The sequence below is a fragment of the Coloeus monedula genome (genome assembly GCF_965178545.1).
Source record: "Coloeus monedula genome assembly, chromosome: 2".
NCBI classification, from domain to species: Eukaryota; Metazoa; Chordata; class Aves; order Passeriformes; family Corvidae; genus Coloeus; species Coloeus monedula.
Genome location: NC_138782.1, coordinates 18516589 through 18542558, shown reverse-complemented (window position 1 = coordinate 18542558; position 25970 = coordinate 18516589). Strand labels below are relative to the sequence as shown.

At 43.2% G+C, this 25970-nt stretch overlaps 1 protein-coding gene across 1 annotated transcript; it reads left to right on the top strand.

The window, feature by feature from the left end:
- Window positions 1-200: 200 nt before the first annotated feature.
- On the top strand, window positions 201-24109 carry LHCGR (luteinizing hormone/choriogonadotropin receptor; the record flags this gene model as incomplete). The annotated part of the gene is made up of 11 exons (XM_082299659.1): window positions 201-355; window positions 8090-8161; window positions 10716-10790; window positions 12440-12514; window positions 13046-13120; window positions 13213-13290; window positions 15874-15942; window positions 16570-16644; window positions 17845-18030; window positions 20517-20597; window positions 22867-24109. 11 exons carry the CDS (start codon window positions 201-203, stop codon window positions 24107-24109), a joined length of 2184 nt encoding a protein of 727 aa, XP_082155785.1.
- Window positions 24110-25970: the final 1861 nt, after the last annotated feature.

The window sequence follows — 25970 nt, the reverse complement described above, 5'->3', positions numbered from 1 at the left end:
CCAGCTTTCCTAGTTAGAGCAGCCGAGGAAGGATGTTCCCCGGGAAGCCCCGGGGGCCGGAGCGCGGCATGCCCGCGGCATCCCCGGGGCGGCGGGCGGCGCTCCCGCCCCGGGGCGGGCGGAGGAGGCGGGGCCGCGTCCCGCGGGCTGCGGGCGGGCAGAGGCGAGCGAGAGGCGGCGGGAGGCGAGCGGGGCCGGCCATGGTGCCCGCGCTGCTGCCGCTGCTGCTGCCGCTGCTGCTGCCGCCGCTGTCCGCGGGCGCGGGCGGGCGCTGCCCGCTGCGCTGCACCTGCACACACGGAGCGCTGCGCTGCCCGCCGCCGCCGCACGGCGCGCTGCCCGCGCCCGCCCGCGCGTAAGTACCGCGGGGCGCTCGGACAGGGACCGGGACCGGGACCGGGACGGGGATGGCCGCACCGGGGCCTGGGGGGACTGCGGTCCCCTTCCACCCGCCGCGCGGGCTTGGAGCATCGCTCGCCGCGCGGAGGTGCGGAACGTGCGGCTGGAGTTTACAAACTTTCCGAGTTCAAGCAAACCCGGACGATGAGTTTTCCCCTTGGGAAAGAGACGCGCATCCTTTCGGGAGCTTTTCGCAAGGGGCAAACTGTGTCACTCTGCAGCAGCCTCAGTGACAGAGGAACGGGGTGCAGATGTCAGGGCTTTCCGTGGTCTCCCGTCATTGCATTCGACATGAATTGCCGTTCCTGTTCCAAAACCAACGCCTTGTAGTGGCATGGTTGGCTTTAAAGAAAACGGATTAAAATACAGAGATGTGACCTTAAACCTTCTGTCAGTTCTAGGGTTTGGTTTTTTTCTTTCACAAATCTGTTGGACTTCTTGTAACCTCTTCTCCCAAAGTTTGTGCAATTAATTTTCCCTGTATCCTGAAGCATCAAAATCGTTCTCACTGTGTTCATTGCATCTTCTTGAGGTTCAGCTCATTGACAGGTTCTTGACTACTTTCTTTCCCCCTTTCTTAGTAAAATAATTCCTGTGAGTTTTGACAGCTGTTTAGATCTCTGCAGGGTGGTCCATCATAACTTTCTGCCTAATGCTTTGCTGGGAGCTAGGATTAAATAAAAATAACAAGGCATCATGCACTTTCCCTTTCCCCACTCACACACCATAGTCCAAGCTCATGATCTAGGAGACCAGACCAAATAATTGACATACGTAGGTATACAAGTGTGTTGTTGTTTATGGGCTCAGTTACAGCCCTGATCTAAACAATCATGGCATCAAAATATGGGATTAGAAGAGCAGCAGATAGAATAGTTGCCATTTCCAGGATCCCTTGGTTATGTCTGCATGAATTGAGCTGGGGTTTTCTTATTATGACCCTCTTGGTAACAAAGCCTGTGTTTTCCATTCTCATCTGATTTGTTTGTAAATTTAACTTGTTCTTGAAATTCCCTAGGGATGATACTAACCCTGATCTCCTCTTCCCTTTCTCCCTAGCTCAGGAATGGATAGGAGCAAGGAAACCTAATTCGTACTAATCTAGAGCCATGTGAACCATTCCTCCGAAGTCAGAGATTCTAGAAAATTCTCTATCCTGGATTTGTTCCCTTCTTATTTCCCTGTGTTGCCTTACTGTCAGAGAAAGCAGAGCCCATGGAAGCAGGAGAGACTCTCCACAGTTTTTGCAACAAGCACATTTCTTCCACAGTATTCACAGCCCCTGCAGAGCTGGCAGTGGATTAAGTATGTTTATTAGGATGATGCACATCACAGCCAGGAGAGGTTATCAAGAGCCCTAAACTTCTGGGATTTTATTCTTTCTCTGTTTTGGTGTCATCTTTTATCTCTCTTTCCATCTGTCACCCGAGAGGAAACCACATCTCAACCTCAGTGATCATGTTAGGACAGATAATGGGTTTATGGCTGCTGCCAGTTCTTCCTCACTGAGAGCAACAGGGCTAGGTAATGGACAAAAAGAAGAGAAAAAATTTCCCTTTCTACCTTTAATATAACATTTAATCCTGACGATTGTACACAAACTCCCGCTATTAGGCTGGCTGTAGAAACCAACTTTACAGTCAGAAAAGAGTTCAACCAAGATTCAGCTCAATATTCCTACATAGAAAATATTTGCACTTAGAGGTCAAAAAAATCCCTGTCTTTCAGTCTGCACTCACAGACATATCCAGCTCCTTCTGCTTCCAGCCTGCTTTACGTTGAACCTGAACCTATACTATTAAAATTTCCACTTCTTTGTATTTTTTTAATAGAAATCCTGCATTCATCACACAATTACAAAGCTGTACATATGAATGTAGTCGCTAACCCTACAGATGTACACGTATTCTCACTCTTTTGTTTAGTTGTTATTCAACCTCTTTTCTTTCATCTTTTCCTTTGGTTTTCATACCAGTTTCTTCTCATCCATTTAGCTGTTGTCTTCCCCTCTCTCTTATTCATATAGTTCCTGGAGCTTTGTTAGTGCTGACTGCTTCTCTTTCCATACGTTACCAATCTTCCTAGCTCTGTTCTCCCCTTGCACAGCTCTGTGTATGAGAAACAAAGCCAGAGAATGTTAATTTTATCCCCTCACAGCCACATCTGTACCTGGAATCACAGCATGGTGCTTGTAAGTGCAAGTGGTTTAGGTTGTTACAGCTCAGTTCCCGGGGTGACCACATCCTTCTGTTACACTACCACTGTAACACAGAAACCAGACCTCAGGAAAGTCCTTCTTAATTGTACGGCCAGTCAAGAAAATAAGCTCCAATATGTAACTCCCACTCTATCTGAGTAAAATCTGATGCTGTAATGACCTGTGCTTCCAAATGTATTTTTGATACTTTATTATATTACTAGTATGTATCCCGTAGGGAAATTTCAGCCATTTTTCTTTACCCGAGTTATCCTTGCTATGTCACATTATTGATGAAAAAACTTTTCAAAATTATTAGACTTCTGACAGGTTGCAGAATTATGGGGTTTATACAGTCCTGAATTGACCATATTTTTCTCAAGCTCCTGTTTTTAGTTTGGACATTACACAAACACTACAGAACCTCCATTATTCAGACACCTTTGAATGCCCTTTGGCTACAGCAGCTATATGTCCTCTTAGTCTCAGCAGAAAAATAACCTTTAATACACCATTATATTTTGAAACAAAATATGATTTTCCTTCTTTTGAAATCTCATATGTACTTTTGGGGTTTTAAGCAAAGTCTGGTTGGATAGGTACCCAACACCAGCTGTACAGCAATGGGCATTGGATAACTTAAGACGTTTTTGCCCCTTCAAAAACTTCATTTCATGGTGAGGTTCACTTTGCCATACCTGAGTGTGTGCCCCTGTGTGCAGAGCTTCTGCAGTTGGGTGAATGACATGTGATTAGGCACCAAATTATGAGACATCAAATACAAAACTTTGTGGCAAAAGCCTGAAGACATAGATAGTTGTACCATGTCTTCCTTATATATATTATATTTGGCTCTTTGGGATTGTCAAAAGAATGCAATTTCAGGGCCAAAGTGTCTTCCACAGGAGATTATATCACCCATCATCACCTAGTGGAAGGTGCTCTTTGGGTGCTTGTGTTATATCATAGTTCACATTTCAGGTAGATAATGCCCAACATACAGAGCTTTAAAAATCAATGCCCACCCTATTACACTGCCCCCCAGAAGCTGATAAAAATCCTAGGAAAATAGTGGGTTTTCAGCCATAGTTTCCATCAATATTCCAAATCCTCCCAAGTTTAAGGATGCCACAGAATAAAATGCTTGCCAACAAGAGTCTACTTTATGCTTTCATCTTTTGGGCATTAAAAATAGAAGTAATCCTATAAAATAGACACAATAAAATATAAAATATAACAGCCAACCCAGCTACAATAATTCATTCATACCTATTGCTATTGGGTCTGTTCTTTTTATTGTTATTACTATTATTATTGTTGTTGTTATTATTATTATTAATGAGTTCAACTAAACACTTTTTGCAAAAGGCCACTTCTGTAATACAGGGATTTCCTCCAGTGGTGTGAGTGTGCTTGGGCTTTGACTCCTCCTCAGCAGGACTGCAAGTAGTTCTGAGCTTTTGGGACATCCAGAGCTCTCAAAAGCTTTTCTTGGAGCTCAAGTCTATTGGTGGCAGTTCCTGTCTTTCCCAATGCTCTTGGATAGCCTTAAATACATTTAGCTTGGCCATTTCAAACCTTACTGCCTAGAATTATGTACCTTGAAAACCAATCTTGACAATGTATAGAAATGCCAAGGGCTGCTGAGTGCCAGGAAGTCTGGCTGGCTCTCCATTTCTTTCTGTCTTTTTCCAAGGATGAGAAGTCCTGCAATTCTGTGGAGCCACAGCACTGTCAGCACTGAATGACAGCAACAAGTACAAGCATACAAGTTATGGTGCATGAGATATGAAAGAAACTTTACAGGCTTTCTTAAAAGGGCAAAAGTTTATCCTTTAACAATAGTCTTTCGAAACAGTGCAGGTAATTTACATTAAAGATGGGTGCATCCCTCTTTTCATGAGCTACAGAAGTCAGGCCAGTAGTGTGGGCAAGTTAGATGTACAAAAGCTTTGTAAAAACATTTTTTGTCAAAAGCTTCCTCGGCTGAATGGTCATATCTGAGTATCGCAGTCTGAGTGCTGTCAGAAAGAAATCTGAACAGGCCACCACACCAGGAAGACCGAGCAGATGAAACATCTACAGACAGAGAGGAACAGCCTCATATTTACAATTTCTGGTCCTCAGGGGGGACTTCAACCACAGCAGGACATAAGCAATCCAAGAGCTTCCTGGAATCCTTTGATGATAACTTCTGTCTCCAAGTGATAGAGGAGCCAAGGAGGAGAGGTGCAGGGTGGGCCTTGTTCGCACCAACAAGGAGGGGCTGGCAGGGAATGTGAAGCTCAAGGGCAGCCTTGGCTGCCAGGACCATAAATGATGGAGTTTGAGATCCTTAGGGCAGCAAGGAGGGTGCACAGCAAGCTCATTACCCTGGACTTCATCAGAGCAGACTTTGGCCGCTTCAGGGACCTGCTTGGCAGAGTCCCATGGGATAAAGCCCTGGAGGGAAAAGGGGCCCAAGAAAGATGGTTGATATTCAGAGATCAGCTCCAAGCTCAGGAGTGATACATCCCAACAAAGAAGAAGTCAGGCAAATCACCAGGAGGCCTGCATGGATGAACAAGGAACTCCTGAACAAACTCAAACACAAAAAGAAGGAATAGAGGGTGGAAGCAGAAACTGGTAGCCTGGGAAGAATTCAGGGAAATTAAGCAGATGGAATCAGGTTAGGAAAGCTAACGCCCTGATGGAATTAAGAAAAGGGGAAACATAACCCCCATTTTTACTGAGGGAAATCAGGAAGACCCAAAGAAATACATGCCACTGAGTCTCACCTTCATGCCTGGCAAGATGCTGGAGCAGATCCTCCTGGAAACCATGCTAAGGCACATGGAAACTACGGAGGTGATTGGTGTTAGCCAGTGTGGCTTTATTCAGGACAAATCTTATGCCTGAAAAATTGGGTGGCCCATTAGGATGGGGTTACAGCAGTGGTGGATCTGACTGACATCATCTGACATCATCTACCTGGACTTGTGCAAAGCATTTGACACTGGCCCACATCCTTGTGTTTAAATTGGAGAGAAATGGGTTTGACAGGTGGGCCACTTGGTGGATAAGAAGTTGGCTGCGTGGTTGCACTCAGTCAATGGCTGAATGTCTGAGTGGAGAGCAGTGACAAGTGACATTCCTCAGGGGTCATACTGGGAGCAGCTCTGATCTACATCTTTGTCGGCAGCGTAGTCGGTGGGACGGAGCTCACCCTCAGCAGGTTTGGGGTGGAAGTGTGTGTGGGGTGTGTGGTGGGATCGGCACGCTGGAGGCGAGGGACCTTGAGAGGTGGGAGAGGCACGAGGCCTTGAGACTGTGCAAACCTCATGGAGTTCAGCAAGGCCAAGTGCAAGGTCCTGCATGTGGGCCAGGGCAATCCCAAGCACAAATACAGGCTGGGCAGAGAATGGATTGAGAGCAGCCCTGAGAAGGACTTGGGGGTGCTGGTGGATGAGAGGTTGGACATGAGCCATCAATGTGTGCTGGCAGCACAGGAAGCCCGTGGTATCCTGGGCGGCATCCAAAGCAGCGTGGCCAGCTGGGCAAGGGAGGGGATTCTCCCCTTCTACTCTGCTCTTGTGAGACCCCACCTGGAGAGCTGCATCCAGCCCAAGGGCTTCCAGCATAAGAAGGATGTGGACCTGCGGGAGTGAGTCCTGAGGAGGCCACAAAAATGCTCAGTGAGCTGGAGCACGTCTCCTAAAGAGACAGGCTGAGAGAACTGCGGCTGTTCAGTAAATATTCATGGAATCATAGAAGGGTTTGGGTTGAAAAGGACCTTAAAGATCATCACCTGTCACTCCAAGCCATGTGCCATTACAACCAGCACGCTGCTCACCCACCAGCATGTCACAGGGAGGTAGTAGGCTCATGGGCTGATGTAACTGAAAGCCAAGATTTGGTTTTAGTTTTTGCACCTTCAGTCACATTTCCATTTCCTTTGTAAATTATGATATTTTTTGCAAGCAGTTTCATAAAAGGTATGTTTTGTTTTCCAAGCAGCCTGAGCTGATGGCAAAGTTATAGGGTTATAGAGCAGGAATTTCTCAGCTTCTACTTTTTGCTTCTTCCTGAAGTTCTTTTCCTTTTGGCTCAGAGTGTTAAAACCTACTGCAAATTACTTCTACCTGTCTCTACCCTTCAGGGAAAAATACTTTCTTCAAGCTGCATGTCGTAGTTTCATCTCTGATTTAACCAAACGTCCCACACAGCAAAACATGCTAGCATCAGTCTAGAGACAGGTATGATCCAATCACAACGGCATGAATAACATATATATCCTCTTATCACCCTTGTTAGGTAGGGAAGCATTGTTATTCCCAGTTTACTGACAGGTAGGCAAGGTCCAAGGGAACTAAATGATTTTCCCCAAATCACACAGACTTTTTGGAACATAGCTAGGAAGTGACTTCCAGGCTCCTTGGTACATCCAGATTTGTAACCCTTAGCCACAGTATTTGTGACAGCCTGCCTTTATAATGTGTAGGTATGACATATTTTTAAATATATAAAAATATATACATATATATATATAAAACTTGATGAACATTTAATATAAGTATTGACAATCATAAACATGTTTCTTCATATAAAGGATTATGATAACAACAACAACAAAAAAAACAGGTTATGTGAATAACACAGAAACATTTCAGTCAAAAAGCCTTGAGGGGATGAGTTTAAGGATGGGAAACAAATGTCTCTAACTAGATATTTGTCATTCTAAAGCAAAATGGAGCAATCATCTGTTTTTACAGAGATAACATTTTGAAATATGTTAAATATTTTCCTATGGCCATTATCAGGGAGAGTGTGCTCATGGGTGGACAAATTGTCTGGTAAAAGTAGTATGGTTCAGATGTGGAGAATGGTAAAATGTGACACTGTCTGCCACATCATTGTTAATTTCTCAGTCAGAGAAACTAAAAAATTAAAAATTAAAACCCACAGTTGCTTTGAATCAACTAACCAGACTGATGCAATTTATTTAAAAAATAAATCCATTATATCTGCCTGATTTGAAATTCTTCTACACTTTGTGCATAGCCACATTCATGATGCCATGCTGCAACATTACAGGGATACTGCTGGGAGGAGGACATGGTGCAGCAAACACAAAGATACTGTTTTATAGAGAAAACTTTATATGAAAGCCACTTCTTCTGGGGATCTAACTTTAAATAGCCTGTAGCTCCCTTTGACTGTGACTGTAGCAGCCTACTTTCATCAGGCTATAAATTTACTTAATAGGTTATGATTATTATTGATTTGATGGTGATTACTCTCAAATTTATGCTGTTGAGGAACTGACCCAATATCCTTTGATATCCATTTAACTGAGATCAATGACAAATGGATCAGGCTGTAGAGGTACAGAGAACTGCAGGAAAAATAAGGTGGCATTATGCTTGATTGGTTTTCTCCCTACCATAATGGTACAATTATAAACAAGGAAACCTCATGCCTTACAACCTTTCCTCCCTCTCTTCTTTTTTTCAGATCATTTACTCATCTCCCTGTAAAAGTAATCCCATCACATGCATTTGAAGGACTTCAAGATTCCTCCATCATGTAAGTTGTCAATATTTTCCATAGGCTTTTCCTTAATTTCTTACAAAAATCATCATTTTATAATAATGTAAAAATGTGTGGCTAATACACACTATTGATGAAAAAAAACCACAGGGGAAGGATAAACATAGCATTCCTTTTCACATAAACAGTATACAAAAATGCCTTGAAAATGTGTGATTTTTAACACCCGTTTAAAGATCAAATAATGAAATATTAATCATGTCAGAGAGAACTGGATACAGCTAGTAACTGATGAGAGGAGCATTTGATTAGACGAGGAGATAGATTTCTATCATCAAACATCACCTCTGCAATGACAGCCATGGCACTCTGTGATTATACCTTTATAGAAGACCCAAATGAGACATTCCTTCAGCATTTTGCAGTGAGAGAGAAGCTTGGCAGGGGATCAGTAGGACTGAGCTGAGCCCTCTCTTTGATCTTTCAGTTTGCAAGTGCTGTAATTTTGCACACCGGGTCTGCACTACTTCCCAACCCTTGGCTTTGTACCTGTTTTCCACCAATGATTCAGACCCTAAGGCTCACCTTACCCCTCTTGGCCTCATTTCTGCTGTTACTCCAGCTGAAAGATGGCATACTTGAGTCTCCATTATTTATTATTTTTTATTTTGTCTGCATTGAGTGGCCTCTAAAGGACAAAGCTGATGACACAGCAGTGCAGTGAAGAGCAGAGGAATGACCTCCCCCAGAATCTAAGCAGCAGCACAGAAGATGCTGCTTTCTTTTCAAGGTGCACTTTTTGTACTTCTCTGCTGTACATATCCAACTGCAATACAGTATTAAAGTAGAATCCAAGTGGTGCTGTATTCTTGCATTCACTTGAATCTGAATGTTTAATGAGAACTTAATCATTTCACACTGGAGACCAACCTAAATCTACAAAATTTCTCCTACCTGCATAACTTGAGGCTACACTTTCTCAAGCTGTACATATGTCATATTCTCCATAGAGAATGGTTTGTTCATGGCATTTTCCCTTCCATAATGAGAATTTAATTGATCTTTTTGTGTGCTTTTAATGAATCTCTCCAAATTAACATTGTAGAAATTGATGTATTTTTCTGAAGTTAGTTTGTAGAACACTTCATAATTTTATTGAGATTTAATGCTACTTTGAAAAATGCGTATTTTAAAATAGTAAATCTCTAAATCAGTTATTTGGCAACACATCACTCTCTGAAAATCAGATGATAAATTATTCTCATGCCATAAGTCATTGCAACATATGTAAATGGAAAAACTGTGGCTGACAGGGAGGATCCCATGGAAGAGCCATGTTTCAGACCCCAAACAAGTTCTGTGAGCAGGCACTGATCCCTCCCAGCCTGTGAATCTCTGAGGATCAGAGATTGCTTCATTTATGAGTAACTAGTGCAAAACCAAAAAATAACATTCTCACTGAATTATGATAATGAAAAAAATCCTTAATGTTTCCATAAGACACACGTACATGTTAACTGTGTGATTTCTAGTGTGCATCCCCCTTTGCCACTACAAATGAAATACAGAATTCATTCTGGTCTAAGGGGCTTTATTATCAACACCAATAGGAGTCGTCTTCTCATAATTGTAATTGAATTAACTAACACTCAGGACTGTGACAATACTGATGTGACTGTGCAGATGCAATCCAGTTGTTTGGATAGTATATTTTCTTGACAGTGTATAATCTTAGGTTTAGTTTGTGTGTCCTTCTAGTCAATTCTGTTGAGAAGTTTTGAAGATCTTTCCCTTATATATGCATCAATGTATACTATTTACTTTCAGGACTCAGTTTTGCACAGCCTCTTAGATCTTAATCTAAGATTCTTAATCTAAGAAATTTCTTAATCTAAGAAACCAAGCATTTAACAAGCATCTAATAAGTGGATTTTTTTTTCTATGTCAGTATTGGTTAATCTTGAGTACAGATGTGGAATAGGAGCATCTGTAATCAGAGTGCCACCAAAAACAGTCACGTTGGTCTGTGTCATGATGAAAAGAGCCACTTCCTTTCAGTTTGCATGTATATAATGAAAATGGCATTTAAATCCTAAAATTTTTCATAAAGTGTGTTGAATCCATATCTGTGTATTTCTACATCTGTGGATTAGACGACCATAATTCTGACTTGATAATAGTATATGAAGCACCGTGAACGTTATCCATGTCCTCACGCAGCAAATAAATTCACTAAGCAGAACCAACAATGGGAGGGAGCAAAAGGCTCATGAGGCTTGGGCTCACTCTGTTTACATTAGTTCTGGCCCTTAGTCCCTACCTTACCTGCAATTTACTGAGGAAGTGGAGATTGGCTGTTACAGAGTTACTTATTCCTAAGGGTCAGCTTTCCCTTTTGCCAGGACAGCAAAAGGCTGGTCCTCTCAAACGCCACTGGCACAGGCTCCCAGGATGTCTGAGGTGAGGCATGGGCAGGACTGGCAGGAGGGGTTGAACAAGGGTGCAAGAAGAAGGAAATACAAAGTGGAAAGCCGATTGCTGGTGTTTCTTCTGGTAATGTGTTGCTTTGTGTCTGTTGTTTTCATTGTAGTGAAATCTCTCAGAGCGACTCCCTGGAGAGAATAGAAGCGAGCGCCTTTGACAGCCTTCCCACCTTGTCTGAAATGTGAGCATCAGTTAAAAAAAAGGCATCCATGTTGTGGTTTCGGATCATCAAGGTGTAAACAGTCTGCAGAGAAGTATTCCTGGACCAAATCTGTCTCTGTTACTTTGGTTGGCTTTGATTGAGATCTATGATGAGAAACATTTCTCTGCAAAGTACCATATAAATAGTGAGCACTCTGTAAGGCCTGGCCTTGGAGATCTAGCTCATGCAAAGACATCCCTGCACGGAGTCCCACAGTTTTCAGTGAGCTCAGTGGCAGGAGTGGAGCTCTGTGTCTGCTTCTGCTGGCATTGTCAGGCTTTCTAAGTGGGGAAAGAATTCAAGATGACAAAAGATGAGAAAAATCTTTCTTTTTGAAGATGCCATTTTCAAAGTCGTACATTATTTAAATACAGCTGCTTAGTATGCATAGCTCTTCTGTGGAGCACTGAAATACTACTCAAACAGAACACGCACTGATTTTAAACTTGACCTGCATAGCACAGGCATCTGAGAGAGAGAGTTAAAAGCAATGACTAGGAGAATGCTCTGAAATGTTTAGTGAAATTGGAAACTATAAATCCGATTCAATATCTCATCACTGCCTTTTTTGCACAGCATGACCAGTGAGCGGCTTAAAACTGTGCAACTGAGTGAGGACAAATTCATCTCTTTTTTTTTTTTTTAAATGTGTGAACATCACTGAAGCCAGTTACTCACATAAGCAAGGGATAAAGATTTCTCAACCTCTGAATGAGTCCAACTTCCACTGGGATCAATGGTGTGCTTTGGGAAGGAATAAAAGTTTTGACCCTTACAGTTTTTGGATAGCTTGTCTAATGCCTGTCTTCCAAAACCCAAAAGCTAAGCAAAACCATTAAAGAGCTACAGAGAGCTGGCAAAAAAACCTCCTTGAATCTTGAATGCTGTACAGGACTCATATTGCAGGGGCTTGATGTCCCCTGCTGCACTCAAGTCCACATTCAATGGATGATCAGGGTAGGTGAGTTCAATGGCATTCTTGAATTTCAACTTTTCTTGCCCTTTCACATGCTAAAACCTTGTCTTTTGTAAGCCATGCATAGGGAGGGAGCTGGGCTACAGTTAGTGGGGCAAACACAGATGTTTATAGATAGTTTAGCTGCAGAAAGTGCTCCTTGATTAAGAGATCCGCCTGTTTTTTGAGTGACCACTAGCAAACAGGACTACTCACATAATTCTCTCCCAGCTTCTGCTGATCCACTCCTACCAACCACTGCTCTAAGGAAGTCCATGGTGCCCTGAAGAGGTTAAAGTACCTGAGGAACTGCCTTTCCTGAATGGAAACGACGGATGATTTGAAGAGATCTGTTTGTGGAGCAAGGACCAGGCACACACACACACACTCAGGTCCAGGCTCAGCCCCACATCGAAGCCCAAAATGCTAACTTCCACCAGTCACCAGGTGGATCCAAACCAGATCAGCTCAGAGAACCATGAGAATTCAGGCAGCGTTATCTTTTGTTGGCTGCCTAAAAATTGCAGGCCATTTTTATTACCAACAGTCCCTCAAAATGCACCCAGCAGCATATTTGAAGACTGTTTTCTGAGAAAGTAAATCACAAGCAAAGCACAGGGCCCTCCCAAATCTATAATGATTATAATACTGAAATATTTTTCCCTCATTACAGATTAATCCTGAACACGAAAAATCTGTTGCACATTGAGGACGGAGCGTTCAGAAATCTTCCAAAGCTAAAATATTTGTAAGAATGAGTTCTATTCCTTTTCTGTTTGCTTTATTTATTCTTTTCTCCAAAGGAGTAGACAAGTCAAACTAAGGAGTGTAAGGAAAAGGGTTTTTCATGCATTACAGAGTACTAGAAGTACATACATCATTTACAATAGCTTTAACCTGTAGTTAACCAATAGTGAGGTTTTTCAATAGACAAGGGCAGGGCAGTGATGGTCAAAACAGAAGTCTGCAAAGTAGTTCAGTGCTTATTTCTAGAATAAAGCTTTCAGATGAACAGGGCACTAAACAAAAGGTATAACTAAAAAATCTCCCTCGTGCTTAATGTAGTGAGAACATATGCTGCTCCTCCAGGACACTGCTTGAGAATGATAAAAAACTTGATTTTTAAAGGCCTTAGAAACACCTTTGGAGCCTACTTACAAATTATATTTGTCAGTCACCTTTTAAAGCACTGTTAAACTTAGACCTACCAAGTCAGCTTCTTGTTGCATCCACTCTGGTAATATTTTCTTCTATAAATAGGAATTATGCTTTTCTCTAGGAGCATTTGTAACACTGGAATAAGACAATTTCCAGACCTGACACAGATCTTCTCACTGGAAGCTCATTTTATTTTGTAAGTAGAGACCCAACCTAACCCAGCTGCCAGTGTTTTCCATCTTGTTTCTGAATCTCTGACAAAAACACCTTTTTCTTTTCCTTCCAAAGGGAGCTCTGTGATAATTTGCGTATGACAATTATACCACGAAATGCTTTCCAAGGGATGAACAATGAATCACTGACACTGTGAGTAATATAATCCTAGCTCCAGCTCCTTCTGGGAGGATAACACTTCTGCTTGAGGAAAGTGGGTTGACTTCATGAAAATCTTGACATTAAGCCCCATAAAGTATGTATATGTATTGTGAGTTGAATTTGAAATGCCTAAGAAACATAGGAATATTCTTTAAGGTGAAAAGCTGAGTTTTTTCCAAAAGATAACTTCACTTAGGAAAGAAAATGGGACAAGGGATCTAAATCTTCATCTTCCATGCAATGTTATTTTTAAAAATACCATCATCAGGATACAAACTACAAAAGCTGTGCTGCAGGCCAAAGTCTCTGTTCTTACCTCAGGGATGCATTTTCTTGAAACAGTGCTTGCAGGGACCAGTCTGAGGGAGCTGAGCTTCAGCTGCACAGGGTCCCTCTGAGGAGGGATGTGATGGAGACAGAGAAGAAATTGGTACAAACTATGGATGCTGCTTCTTACCCTGATTTCTTTTGCTTCAGTTTATGGTCCCATAAGATCCCTCTAAGTCTCCACACCCAAGACTTTCCTTTTAGCCAACAATGCATTCATTGATTCAGCCCCCTGTGAGGTGGGTGGGTTTGATGCTGTGAGATACCCCACCTGAGGAACACAGAAAGCAACAGGAAGCCAAGGTGAGATGTCCTCTGCCAGTACCATGGATTTCACAAGTCACTTGTCTTCACAAAAGCTTCCACAAAGTAGAGCTGGAAGAGGAAAAATCACAAGCTGAGCCTCTTGGCAGGATGTGGATGAAATCTGGGTGTCCCAAGGAAGGACCCTCTGAGCCAAGAGGGCAGCAGCAGGCCACCCACTTGGTGTGGTAGCCACAAACCCCAGGGGAGCCCAGTGAAGCCAGCCTTTGGGGGCCAGGCTCCAGTACATATCCAATGAGAGCCCTTCCCAAAATGCCATGAATATATGCACCTGCAAAGGAGCTGTGCACAGGATCAAGGACTGCAACTGATGGAATCTTCATCAGGCTGATGTGCCAGCATGGCAGTAATTTTAACACAGATTTTATGTATTGGCCAATACCTTCTGGAAGCAAGAGAGGAACTGGGCATAAATGTGACTGAATGCTGCTCCTACACGATGCTAAAGAAGAGCAATTGCTTGGATTAGTGCATCATTTCATCTTATGAGCCTCTTTCCTCCCAACAAGTTCTCAAAATAACTTCAGCAAAATTATGATTCTGCTAATGGTGCAAGAAAATGAACATAAAAGAGATGGAGAAAGGTGCTTAAAGTCTTTACTGTAACCCTAAAGTGTATTAAATGGGAGGGAGTCTAAGTCAGGCAACAGCCAACAGTCATTTTTCTCCCATCCTTTTGTGATAGGGAGCTCACCACAAGAAGAAAAGAAATATCTTATCAGCAGCTTCCTAATTGTAGAGCTATGTGTTAACACCGCCCCATGTGGTTAGCTGTAATTAGCTGAAGTAATTCCTCTTGTTACAACATGGTCTGGTGAAACACAAGTCATCTATGGAGGTGTAAAGTCACCCTGCAGTCATACTTTGCACTGCAAAGTATCTCATTTAGCCTTTCCAACAGTTAATGTTTCTGGTGGATTGGAAAATTAATCCTACATGTTGTCAAGGTTTTTAAAGCTATCACTAATTTCAGCATTGTGCTGAGGTAGATACCATCTATCAAATGGAGCCAGGTGCTCCTCACACTTAAGCACCTGGGAGCATGTTCCATAGGGCCAGTTTGTGCTATCCCAAAAGCAAGTGGAAAAGCAATAGAAATGCTGTTTAATTCACAAACTGTGCCAAGTTTTCTATTAGGACTTAATATTAAAGAAAAAATAATATATACAGGTGACTATTTGAATTTCTATTGGATACATGAATTTAATACCACAAACGGGTATTAATAGACCCACAGGTTACATCTCCTGAAGAAGGAAAAGAGCTGGACCCGAGGTGTAGCAGAGCCCAGCCTTTAGGTGTCTGTCCCCAGGGTGGGGAACCAGGACCCAAGGTGGCATCAAGTGACGTGTGCAGCGCAGGAAACAGCAGGGATCCCACAGCACAAACCAAGCCTGGCAGCAGCGCTTTGGAGAAGCTGCTAACTCACTGACTGCTGGATGATGCACAACTCAGCCTTGCCTCTCTGCAAGGCTGTCTCTTAGATTTGTCTGTCCATAGAGGATCTGCAATCCAGCAGCTCCCTCCAGGCTTTACGGTTGCTTTCCACCTGACACATCTCTAGGCCTTGCAGTCTTCCATCTGCACCTGCTGACACCACAAAATCCTGGTCTTCTGCCTCCAGGTTGTTGTCTGTGTGCCAGGAGCTTAGCTGGACTAGTGTCCAGCGTGTGCCTACCTAGATCTCAGCCCCAGGTAGGCACAGGCAAGCCCCTCAGCAGGGGGAGGATCTGTACCTCAGCAAAAGTTCTCTTCAGCAGCGAAACAGGAAGGAGCTTAGAGAATTTAAACTGCATCTTTCTTAATTTAAGAGCTATAGTTACCTTCATTCTTTATAAGCAGCACCAAGGTTTGAAACTTGTAGTACGTAATGTAATCTCACCTTTTCCAAATCTTTTTCCCTCATGTTTGTTTAATCTCCAGCAAGTTGTATAAAAATGGATTTGAAGATATCCACAGCCATGCCTTCAATGGGACAAAGCTGAATCAATTGTGAGTATGCTATCCCTCCTCAGTAAATTAAACAGTAAATAAGAATTTAAATATAGTCAGAGGCTCTTCCTTCAGCTTAACTGGCTGTGTCTTGTATTTCCCAAACTGCATCTTTCAGTGTCATTGTGACTCAATCGTTAATCCTACAGGTCTTACTGATTTTCCCGAAACAATATCTATTAAAATAGTAAAGCTTTTGTGAGAAAAGCTCATAATTCTTAACAAAATTTCATAAACTAGTATAAAACTTGAAACAGTAGCCCAGACTCAGGAATCTATAGTTTATGTCTGGAAACATCAGTAGGCTTTAAATCCCTCTCACACGCTGGGGGACTAATCTCTTGGTTGGGCAAAATGTATGTTTGCTACTGTAGTGAAAGAACCAGCCTTGTTGTTCCTGGTTTAAGTCAGAAAAATATGGAATTTAGCACTTTTAAGTGTAGATGATAATGATCTGATGGCATCAGAGGAAGTAAAGGTCACGTGGGAATTACAAGCTGTCCCCAGCCAGGCAGTGCAACAACCACTGCTGTGGTGAGAGAACGAATTGAAACAGGTGTGAAGAAGAAACCAAAAAAGTGATTTTTAAAATACAGACATAAAGAGAGTTCATTTTTGGTTCCACAGAATCCTGAAGGACAACAAGAACCTCAGGCGGATACACAATGATGCCCTGAGAGGGGCCACAGGGCCAGATGTCTTGTAAGTATCCACACCTCCATTACCTGAGTGTCCTGTGGGAACTGCACAGTGCCACCAGAGCTGTGTCACCACAGCAAACACAGGCTTTGAGTCTGGAAGGAGATTTGATCTCTTACCCTCTGTGCATAAAGTGGAAACATGTCAACAAGATGCCATGAAATTACAGGGTGAAAGAAGTTTGCACCCTGGCAAACACATATCAGCCAGTTCTAGTGTTGGCATTGATCTCCACCTCTTAGATATTTTGGCCTTTGCTTTATTTGTGTCAGATCCTCCTGATCCTGTTCCTGTGTTTTGTACTCTGACATTGCAAACTAACTTGTCCTTTGGTAGGATGGATATGTTTTGGCAATATATATATTGGTTTACGATTTGTTTATAAAATTGAACCAGCTGATTGCACGCTGTAAGCTCATGCTGAATAAAACTTGTTATTATCATCCTCATGATTTATTAATCAAGGACTTACTGGAGGGCTGCCCTGGCTGTAACTCCATGCAATAAAACACAGTGTGGTTCTGTAAATAGCAGTCTGTGCTGCACATGCCTTTTTTGTGCCTTTTATTGGTGCTTTGTGGTATATGGCATTACTGATATCACTTTCAGATTTGTGGGCCTTTTTTTCCTTTGTTAAATGTCCTGACTCTTTAGTCACACTGATGGACTTTCTTCACACAAACAGCCCCTCTGAAGTTACTCTAAGTCAAACTGCTTATGTTTGTGTTGGCAAGAATGACAGATTCTTTGGGGGTTTTATTTAATAGCCATTTAATTAAAGCACCTAGAACAGCACTTCAGAGGCAAGCAGAGAGCCAGGAGGGTGTCCTACCTGTTAGCTGGCTGGAGAGTCACCTTTGTCCACCTTCTTCTCTCCCTGCCTCTATCTTAAAGAGGCATCCCTCACTCCATGCCTGGATTTCAAACAATAAGGTCAGGACACAGTCCCTGGAGTGGTGGGTTTGAGTTTCCCCAGGACAAAGGGAGCTCCTTGCCTTGCTGGAGCTGCTGAGCCAAAGGGATGCTCTTACCCCATCGCTCTGTATTTTCACAGACCATGTCTCTGAGCTGGGCATCAGGTGCTGAAGTGACTTTGTAGATCTAAACCTTTGTGAAAAAACCAGCTGCTGTTACCTACCGTCATGCTTTGGTTGTATTTTTATAGGGATGAAAAGAAAAGTGAATGCTCTCTTTGTTTCACAGGGATATTTCTTCAACAGCGCTGGAGTCCCTGCCTAGTTATGGGCTTGAGGCCATTCAGGTCTTAAATGCAATGTCATCTTACTCTTTAAAGAGGCTGCCACCACTGGATAAATTCAGCAGTCTTCTGGAAGCTGTCCTAACATATCCCAGCCACTGCTGTGCTTTTCGAAACCTAAGGACAGAAAAGTAAGTCCAAATAGCCCATTATTGTACTGCGGTGCTTCAGAAGCGCCAAAATGGCAATTCTGCTTTATTCAGCTCACAAGGTTTGATTATCTTTATTCCAGTTACAGGGAAGCTCTGGTGTATTGCAAGGCCTTGCAGGAAACAGCAAATCTCTGCTAAAGCCAGGAAAATCATGTCCATTTATTTTAGAGCAGAAATGGATCCCATTCTGTGCCCTGGATCTGCCATCAGAAACATTATTCTAAGTTTGCTTAAAGCTTATATTTTTTTGGTATCTCAGTTAAAAGCCTACTGGCACACAGAAGACAGATCTTTATCAATAGCATGCTGCCCTAATTTAAAATTTAAAAAAAAAAAAAATAGAACCCCCTGTAGCCTTTAGTTATGTAGCTTAATCAATTCAGGTGATATGATGACATAGTAGAAAGGTCAATCTTTCAATTACCCACCAAAATTAGGGCCTGCCCCAAGCCTACAGGAAGAGGTTACTCAGTTTAGTTCCAGCTATTTCAGATAACAGACAGTATTGTTCTCCCCACAACTGGAAACCGTGGCACAGGGAGAGCTTTGCATCCACTAACTTTGGGTATTTAATCCCAGAAAATTGGAGCTTATTTTTCAGGATTTATGTTTCAAAGAAACCAACCCTTAGCGGGCTTTAGGCAGCCAAAGCAACCCCAAAGGAGTTTAGTTTGAGCCATGAAGGTGCCTCACTTCTTACCTGACTCAAATGAAGGCCACAGAAAAGGTGTGCTGAGCAGGCAGTTGTGAGAGGCCTGGTCGGTGTCACTCCCATGCCTTCACTTCAAGACTGTCTTGGAAAGGCAGGAACAAATTCCAGTTCTTCAGGGTAAAATTAAGGCTGGTGCTATTCTTTCTCTGCTTACCCCATTTTACTAAGGGGTTCTTGATTCTGCAAGAAGAGAAAGAATCTCCTGTAAAGGGTTTCCATTGCTACAGAACTGATTCAGTCACAGATCACATCTCTGAGTGTATTAAACGCAGGAGCATTTCTGGGAGAGAAAATAAAAAGTATTCATCCTGATAAAGACAACTACATTTCTGATACTATATTAATTTTTGGGTGCTTGGCTTTGCAACATGAGCATGGTCTATAAAAACAGGGGTGCCTTAGTAAGTCACTTCCTTATATTAAGTGACTGTTTTCTTAGTAAATTGCTGGGGGGAAAATCCCATGCAAATCAGGAAACAACTGCTCCCCTACCACGGGCATCAGCAATGAGGTGAGAGAAAGCCATTTCCGTTCATGCTGGTAGAGTACCTGGCTGCTACTTTCAAAGCCTCAAAACTAGAGATGTTGCCAAATATGTCATCTTTCAACTTGTACTGTTCAAACTGCTTTACTTCAAGCATGCAAAGTCTACCTCCAGATCCCAGACAGTAAATAGGGTCACCAGTATGGGCTTGAGGCTGAGCTGCTGGAAAGCAGCTCTGCAGAGGACCTGGGGGTCCTGGTGGACAACAAGCTGTCCCTGAGCCAGCAGTGTGTCTTTGTGGCCAAGAAAGCCAATGGTGTCCTGGGGTGCATTAGGAAGAGCATTGCCTGAAGGTAAAGGGGAATCCTGCCCCTGTGCTCAGCCCTGGTGAGGCACGTCTGGAGTGCTGTGTCCAGTTCTGGGATCCTGAGGGCAAGAGAGACATGGAGCTCCTGGAGCACGTCCAGTGGAGGGCTATGAAGATGATCAAGGGCTGGGAGCATCTCTCTGATGAGGAAAGGCTGAGGGAGCTGGGCCTGTTCATTCAGCCTCGAGGAGAGACACGGAGAGGGAACCTCATCAATGGCTGTCAGTGTCTGCAGGGAGGGGTCAGAGGATGGAGCCAGGCTCTGCTCAGTGGTTCCAATCAATGGAACAAGAGGCAATAGGCAGGAACTGAGGCATAGGAAGTTCCATCTGAATATGAGGAGGAACTTCCTTCTGTGCAGGTAACCAAGCACTGCAACAGGTTGCACGGAGAGCGTGTGGAGTCTCCCTCACTGGACATATTCCAGAACTGTCTGGATTGTGTTCTAGGATGACACAGGGAGGTTGGACCAGATGCCCCATCACAGTCCCTTCCAACCTGATGCACTCAGTGATGCTGTATCAGGCCAGTTTCCCAGCAGCTGTTAGCAGGAACTTCAAAAGCCAGCCTGCTTCCATTCGTCCTGCTGGAGAATCTGGCCCACTTCAATACAATATTTCAAAACACACCTTTTAATTCCAGTTCAAGTTATTTCACTATAAAAAAAAATACATCCTACACAGTAACCAAGTTGAAAGACCATCCTTATACACCCCTTGAGGTCCTGCCTATTTTCACAGTATTTGAAGCCTTCTTCTTCCCACTTCCTGATGTCTACAGGAACGTTTGTGCAGCCATGAAACCACCTTACCTTATATGGCTGTGAAGATCACTTGCAGAGAAGCCAGGGCTTTGGCCAAAATCCAGCCTGAAAGTTAACTTTCTTCTCATCCTTCTTGCAGACAGAACTTGTTGCTTTCCATTTTTGACAACTTCTCCAAGGAGTGTGAAAGCACCATGAGGAAACCGACTAACAAAATGCTGTAAGTACCTCTCTGCATAGAGATGATGGAAGTAGCAAATACAGACCTCCTCCCCTTTCTGCTGTTCACATGTTTTTTCACTAAGCAGGTCTTTGCCTGCCAATTCAGTCACCCCTACAAGTTGCACAAGTGGTAATTTTACTATCATTAAACGAAGATTTGGATGTTCAAAAGGAAAGGGAAAAAAAAAACCCTCATGATTTCATGAGCTATACTCACTCCAGTTTATCTTCTGAATTCTGAAAGGACTTCAAACCAATGATTAAATATTTACGGAAGTTAGTGGCCTACATGGAGACTTTCCATTCCCTGAAATAATTGCAGTTGTTGGTGTGATTCAAAGAAGAGCTGCCATTGTTAATAATTTTTTTTTTTACCTATAGAAAGGGTAATTAGGACTCTGCATATCATTAGTTTTCCATGGCAGAACGGAGTCCCTGAGCTAGAAGTATGATGATCCCATGCCAGTGGTTTATTCCGTCTAAACAAGTCTTTCCATATCATCATATTGTTTGCTTGACAGTGTTCAATGTGACAATGAGAAAGGCTAATATCAAAACTGTTGTGTTGGCTGTGCTGGATGGCACAGGCTCTAATCCAGCTTTTAAGGGAGAAGTTTAAGGATTTGCTATTCTTCATCCCTCTACAGCTAATTGGCAGACCTTGAGACTTGTTAGCAGCCCTGACATGGCGTCAAAGCATTGTGAAGTCTAGAAGAAACAAGGTTATTGTCACAAAATTCCAGTGGCAAAATACAGCTGAAATGTGATTGATTCATTGGGATGATTACTTCCTTGGACATTATCTTGTTTGCTGGTTGGTGAGGCCTCCTACACTTGCCATTTGGTTTTATCTGTCTGCTTGTTTTGGATTAGCATCTGTTGCACTCCTGCTGTGCATTAAATAGTCTGCCCAGCCTATTGGCTCCTGAAGCTTTTTGCTCTGGCAAATCCCAATCTCAGCAATTCTTTTAGCAGTCATTATAATAAGCAAATGAAAGTAAGGTTCATGGGCTTAATGGCTGCAGAACCACAGCAGAAATCATCTGAAAGTCCTGAGTTTTCATTGGTTAAAAAAAAAAAAAAAAAAACACCAGCAATCCAGCTTGCACATAGCAGCACATAGCAGCACATTTCCACAGCCTCTCAGAAAATCACAACAATTTTCATTAGTAAATAAACTCAAATGTATTTCTTACTCTTCCAGTTTGCAAGTAAATGCAAGACATTGGGCAGTTTTTCATATACAGAGAGAAGAGTTAGGATTACAAGTTTGGGAAGTTATTTGCCCCACAGGAATAGCTGAAAAGCAGCTCAGTTTCATTTGCCAGTTAAGACCCTGCTCCAGAAATATCATTTCATGGACATGCTTCAGTAGATGTGGAAGCTTAAGCATGTGTTTAAATTATCCTAAAGCAACCAGTTTTCTCAAGAGCTGTCCTAATAGAGATGCTTTCCAGGTCTCACACTGCAGACTGAGTGTTTGCCCACCAAACATTCACAGTCAGGATGATTGGGAAGTTGGAAAATAGGCACCTGTTATGGCAGGGAAGTGCCAGGAAAGACAGTGTTTGCTTTTAAAACATTTCTTCTTTGGTAGACTTATCACCACACTCTTGATGACCTAGAGATTATAGAAGTCTATCTTAAAAACCTACAACATTTTTCATTAGGCATTGGGTTCAGCCTAAATTTAACAAATTCCTAGCTATCAACTTTACTTAGTTAACCATGCACTCCTACTCCTTGCCTTACAATACTGTGAGCATCAAATTCCTCAGCACCTCCCAAGCCATACATAGGCTCAGGAATTCATTTGCTAAGTGCCTTTCCTAAGGGGAGCAAAGGTGCAGAGTTAAAACCCTTAGGTTATTTCAATATGGCTTCTACAACTGCCTGTGAAACCTCTGTGCATCAAAGCTGTAATCCATCAGCTCAAGTCTTACTATAGCTTGGACTGCAGCCAACCAGCAGCATGAGAACGATGGCTCCCTCACAAAGCAGTCACAATAAAGTACTTCCAAATAATCAGGTTGTATAAGAGAGTATTTCTGTGGATGGGATTGTAACCCCTGCTGCTCTCCAAGGCTGCTTCCCAAACACAAAGCATCCTTACAGGGCTTTGTTATTTGTAAACACCCTGTAGAAACACATGGAGGAAGTCACTGTTTTAAAACAACTGTTATCTGTTGTCTTTTGCAGAAGAATGCGAGTAGCATGTAACAAATAATTCACTCCTGTTGGGGGGGTTGGTTTTTTCGTGGTTACAGAGATGACTCCAACAACACATCGCTGTGGTCAGCGGAGAAGAACACACACCCGTTTGTGACAGATGAAGAAAGTTCTCCCTACAGCTACTCGACCATTTTTGATGACAGTGAAACGGACAGCTTTGACTTCGAGTATGACTTTTGTCAGCCTAAAGTCGTCACGTGCACTCCAGAACCAGATGCCTTTAATCCCTGCGAAGACATCCTGGGATACAGCTTCCTCAGAGTGCTGATCTGGTTTATAAACATCCTCGCCATCGCCGGCAATTTCACCGTGCTCCTCGTTCTCCTGACCAGCCACTACAAGCTCACCGTCCCTCGCTTTCTCATGTGCAACCTCTCCTTCGCCGACTTTTGCATGGGACTGTACCTCCTGCTCATCGCCTCCGTGGACGCCCAGACCAGCGGGCAGTACTACAACCACGCCATAGACTGGCAGACGGGCAGCGGCTGCAGCACCGCCGGGTTCTTCACGGTGTTTGCCAGCGAGCTGTCGGTGTACACGCTGACGGTGATCACCCTGGAGCGCTGGCACACCATCACCTACGCCATGCAGCTGGACCGCAAGCTGCGGCTGCGCCACGCCGTGCCCATCATGCTCGGGGGCTGGCTCTTCTCCATCGGGATAGCCGTGCTGCCTCTCTTCGGGGTCAGCAGCTACATGAAGGTCAGCATCTGTTTGCCCATGGATATCGAAACAGGCCTGTCCCAAGCCTACATTCTGCTGATCTTGGTGCTGAATGTTGTCGCCTTCATTGTCATTTGTGCTTGCTACATCAAGATTTACATCGCTGTGCAGAACCCAGAGCTGGTAGCTGCCAATAAAGACACCAAGGTCGCCAAGAGAATGGCAATACTGATCTTCACGGATTTCACCTGCATGGCCCCCATCTCCTTTTTTGCCATATCCGCTGCCTTCAAAGTTCCTCTCATCACAGTCACCAACTCCAAGATCCTGCTGGTTTTATTTTACCCTGTCAACTCTTGTGCAAACCCCTTTCTCTACGCAATTTTCACCAAAGCATTTCGGAGAGATTTCTTTCTGCTGATGAGCAAGCTTGGTTGCTGCAAGAGCCAAGCAGAGCTCTACAGAATGAACTATTTCTCTGCTTATAACTCCAACTGCAAGAACGGTGGCGCAGCCACAGCCCCCAGCAAAGCCTCCCAAGCATTCCTGCTCTTGTCAGCCTTAGAGAAGCCATATCCTGCACTACGGGACAAGACATCTCACAAGGAAAATTAACTCAGAGCGCTAAGAGATGCAGCACTTTGCACAGCCAGTGGAGATTATCTTAGTGACTAGGGATTGTTTTATAATATCTTGAACAGTTCATAAATAAAAATGCCAGTAAGTAATTCTTATGCAGCATAACTCTTCTGACGTTCGAGGTGGTGTTTTCCCTTCTCTTCCTTTGTAAGGATAGGTGTGGAAGGTGGCTATTAGGCAAAACTTTTCTTTATGGGGAACCAGAAGAGTCCAGGAATAGTCAAGTTGCTCTTGAAGTTAACAGCTACTGCAGTGATTGCAGCCTGGCTTCTTTTTCTCAAGATCTGCTTCCTTGGAGTATTTAAAGCCGGTTTGCTACCTTTCGTGGCTTCTTTTTTCATTCCTATCAGCTATGCTGGCATTGTTGGTTTAAAGAAAGAGGCACTAAACTAGATGCCTTCATTTCATCCACAGAAACTTCCAATTACACAGCCACCTACACACAGTTAAAGAAGAGTGTTCAAGTGATAGGCTGTAAAGATGTCCCCCAAGGAGGAAAGTTGATCTATTGAACCTTTGTTACTGGCAATTTTGCAGTTTACATTAGATCTCAGTCTGAGCTGGTGGGTAGTTTACTTAAATTATTAACCCATACACAGCCACGTGTGATCTGGAAAACACAAGAGATGCAAAACCCCCTCTGCTGCACACAGGACTCTATTTAGGGTATCACATATGCACACACAAATCAGGTAAACTGGAGAGCTGCTTCCTGCACAGGCAAGGAAGTGCTGCCTTGTTTTCCGTCCTGGGACAGTCTCAGGAATGATTTTCACCTGTCAGTTCTCTGACATCACCAGTGCCAGTGGCATTCAGGAATGCCCTAGAGCCTCTTCAGCACTCACAGTCCAACTCTATTCCCAGGTGATGGAGCAGAGTAGCACAGTACTTACCTATTTGTGACAGTGTTTTCCCATTAAAATCTCTCTTTTCTTTCACTGTGCATTGCCTAATGCTAAGTGATCGTGCTGAATGCCTGGTCTAGATTTGTAACTGCATTGGTAATTTAAGTAAGTGCAGAGTCTGATACTCTACCCTAAGAAAATAGTACTATTGCAATCACTTTAAACCTTTTATATTCTCCTTTTCAGCTGAGTCCTTTGCTTTCAAGTCTGTGACAGCAACTGAGTTCCAAAGCACTCCTCTTGTTGCCAAAACACTGCACTGCAAGCTAAATTTGCTTCACATTAAGGAAAGCAATTCTTTGTACTAGTGACTGGTCTATCATTAGTTCATAATTGTGATAATTAGAAATAACATCTCTGACCTACTCTTACCTTCAGCTTAATGCCATGATTTCAATCAGTACAAAAGCTCCGGATGTAAGCACAGCTGTGCTCACAAGCAGTTCCCACAGGTGGGGAATGAAGCAGGATTGAGAGCAGAGGAGACTCTTAAAACTCTATGGTTTAGCAATCAGTATAAATCCCATAGGATGCACCTCTTTAAACACACCAGGCTCCTGAGCTTAGCCAGTGGTGAAATAGGACTATGAGGGTATTTAACTATAATACAAACCATAGGCACTGGTGTAAAAAAAATAGCTACTGGGCCTAAATCTTTTCTGTCACCTGTCTCAAAATTAATTTTTGAGACTCATTCTTCTGACATCCCATGGAAGAGTCCTGCACAAGATTTAGGACATGACAGCACAATATCTTAAGTGGGCAATAACTGACGTACTTGCATTATGTTCCAACAGGACAAGAGCTTGCCAGCAGACCCTCCCTACCCCATAACATGGGTGGGAAACGCCAAGGAAGGGAAATGAGTTCAAATTAGCAACAGCTGATAGCACCTACCCTACAGGGCTGCAGAGGGAACAGCACTGAGCAGC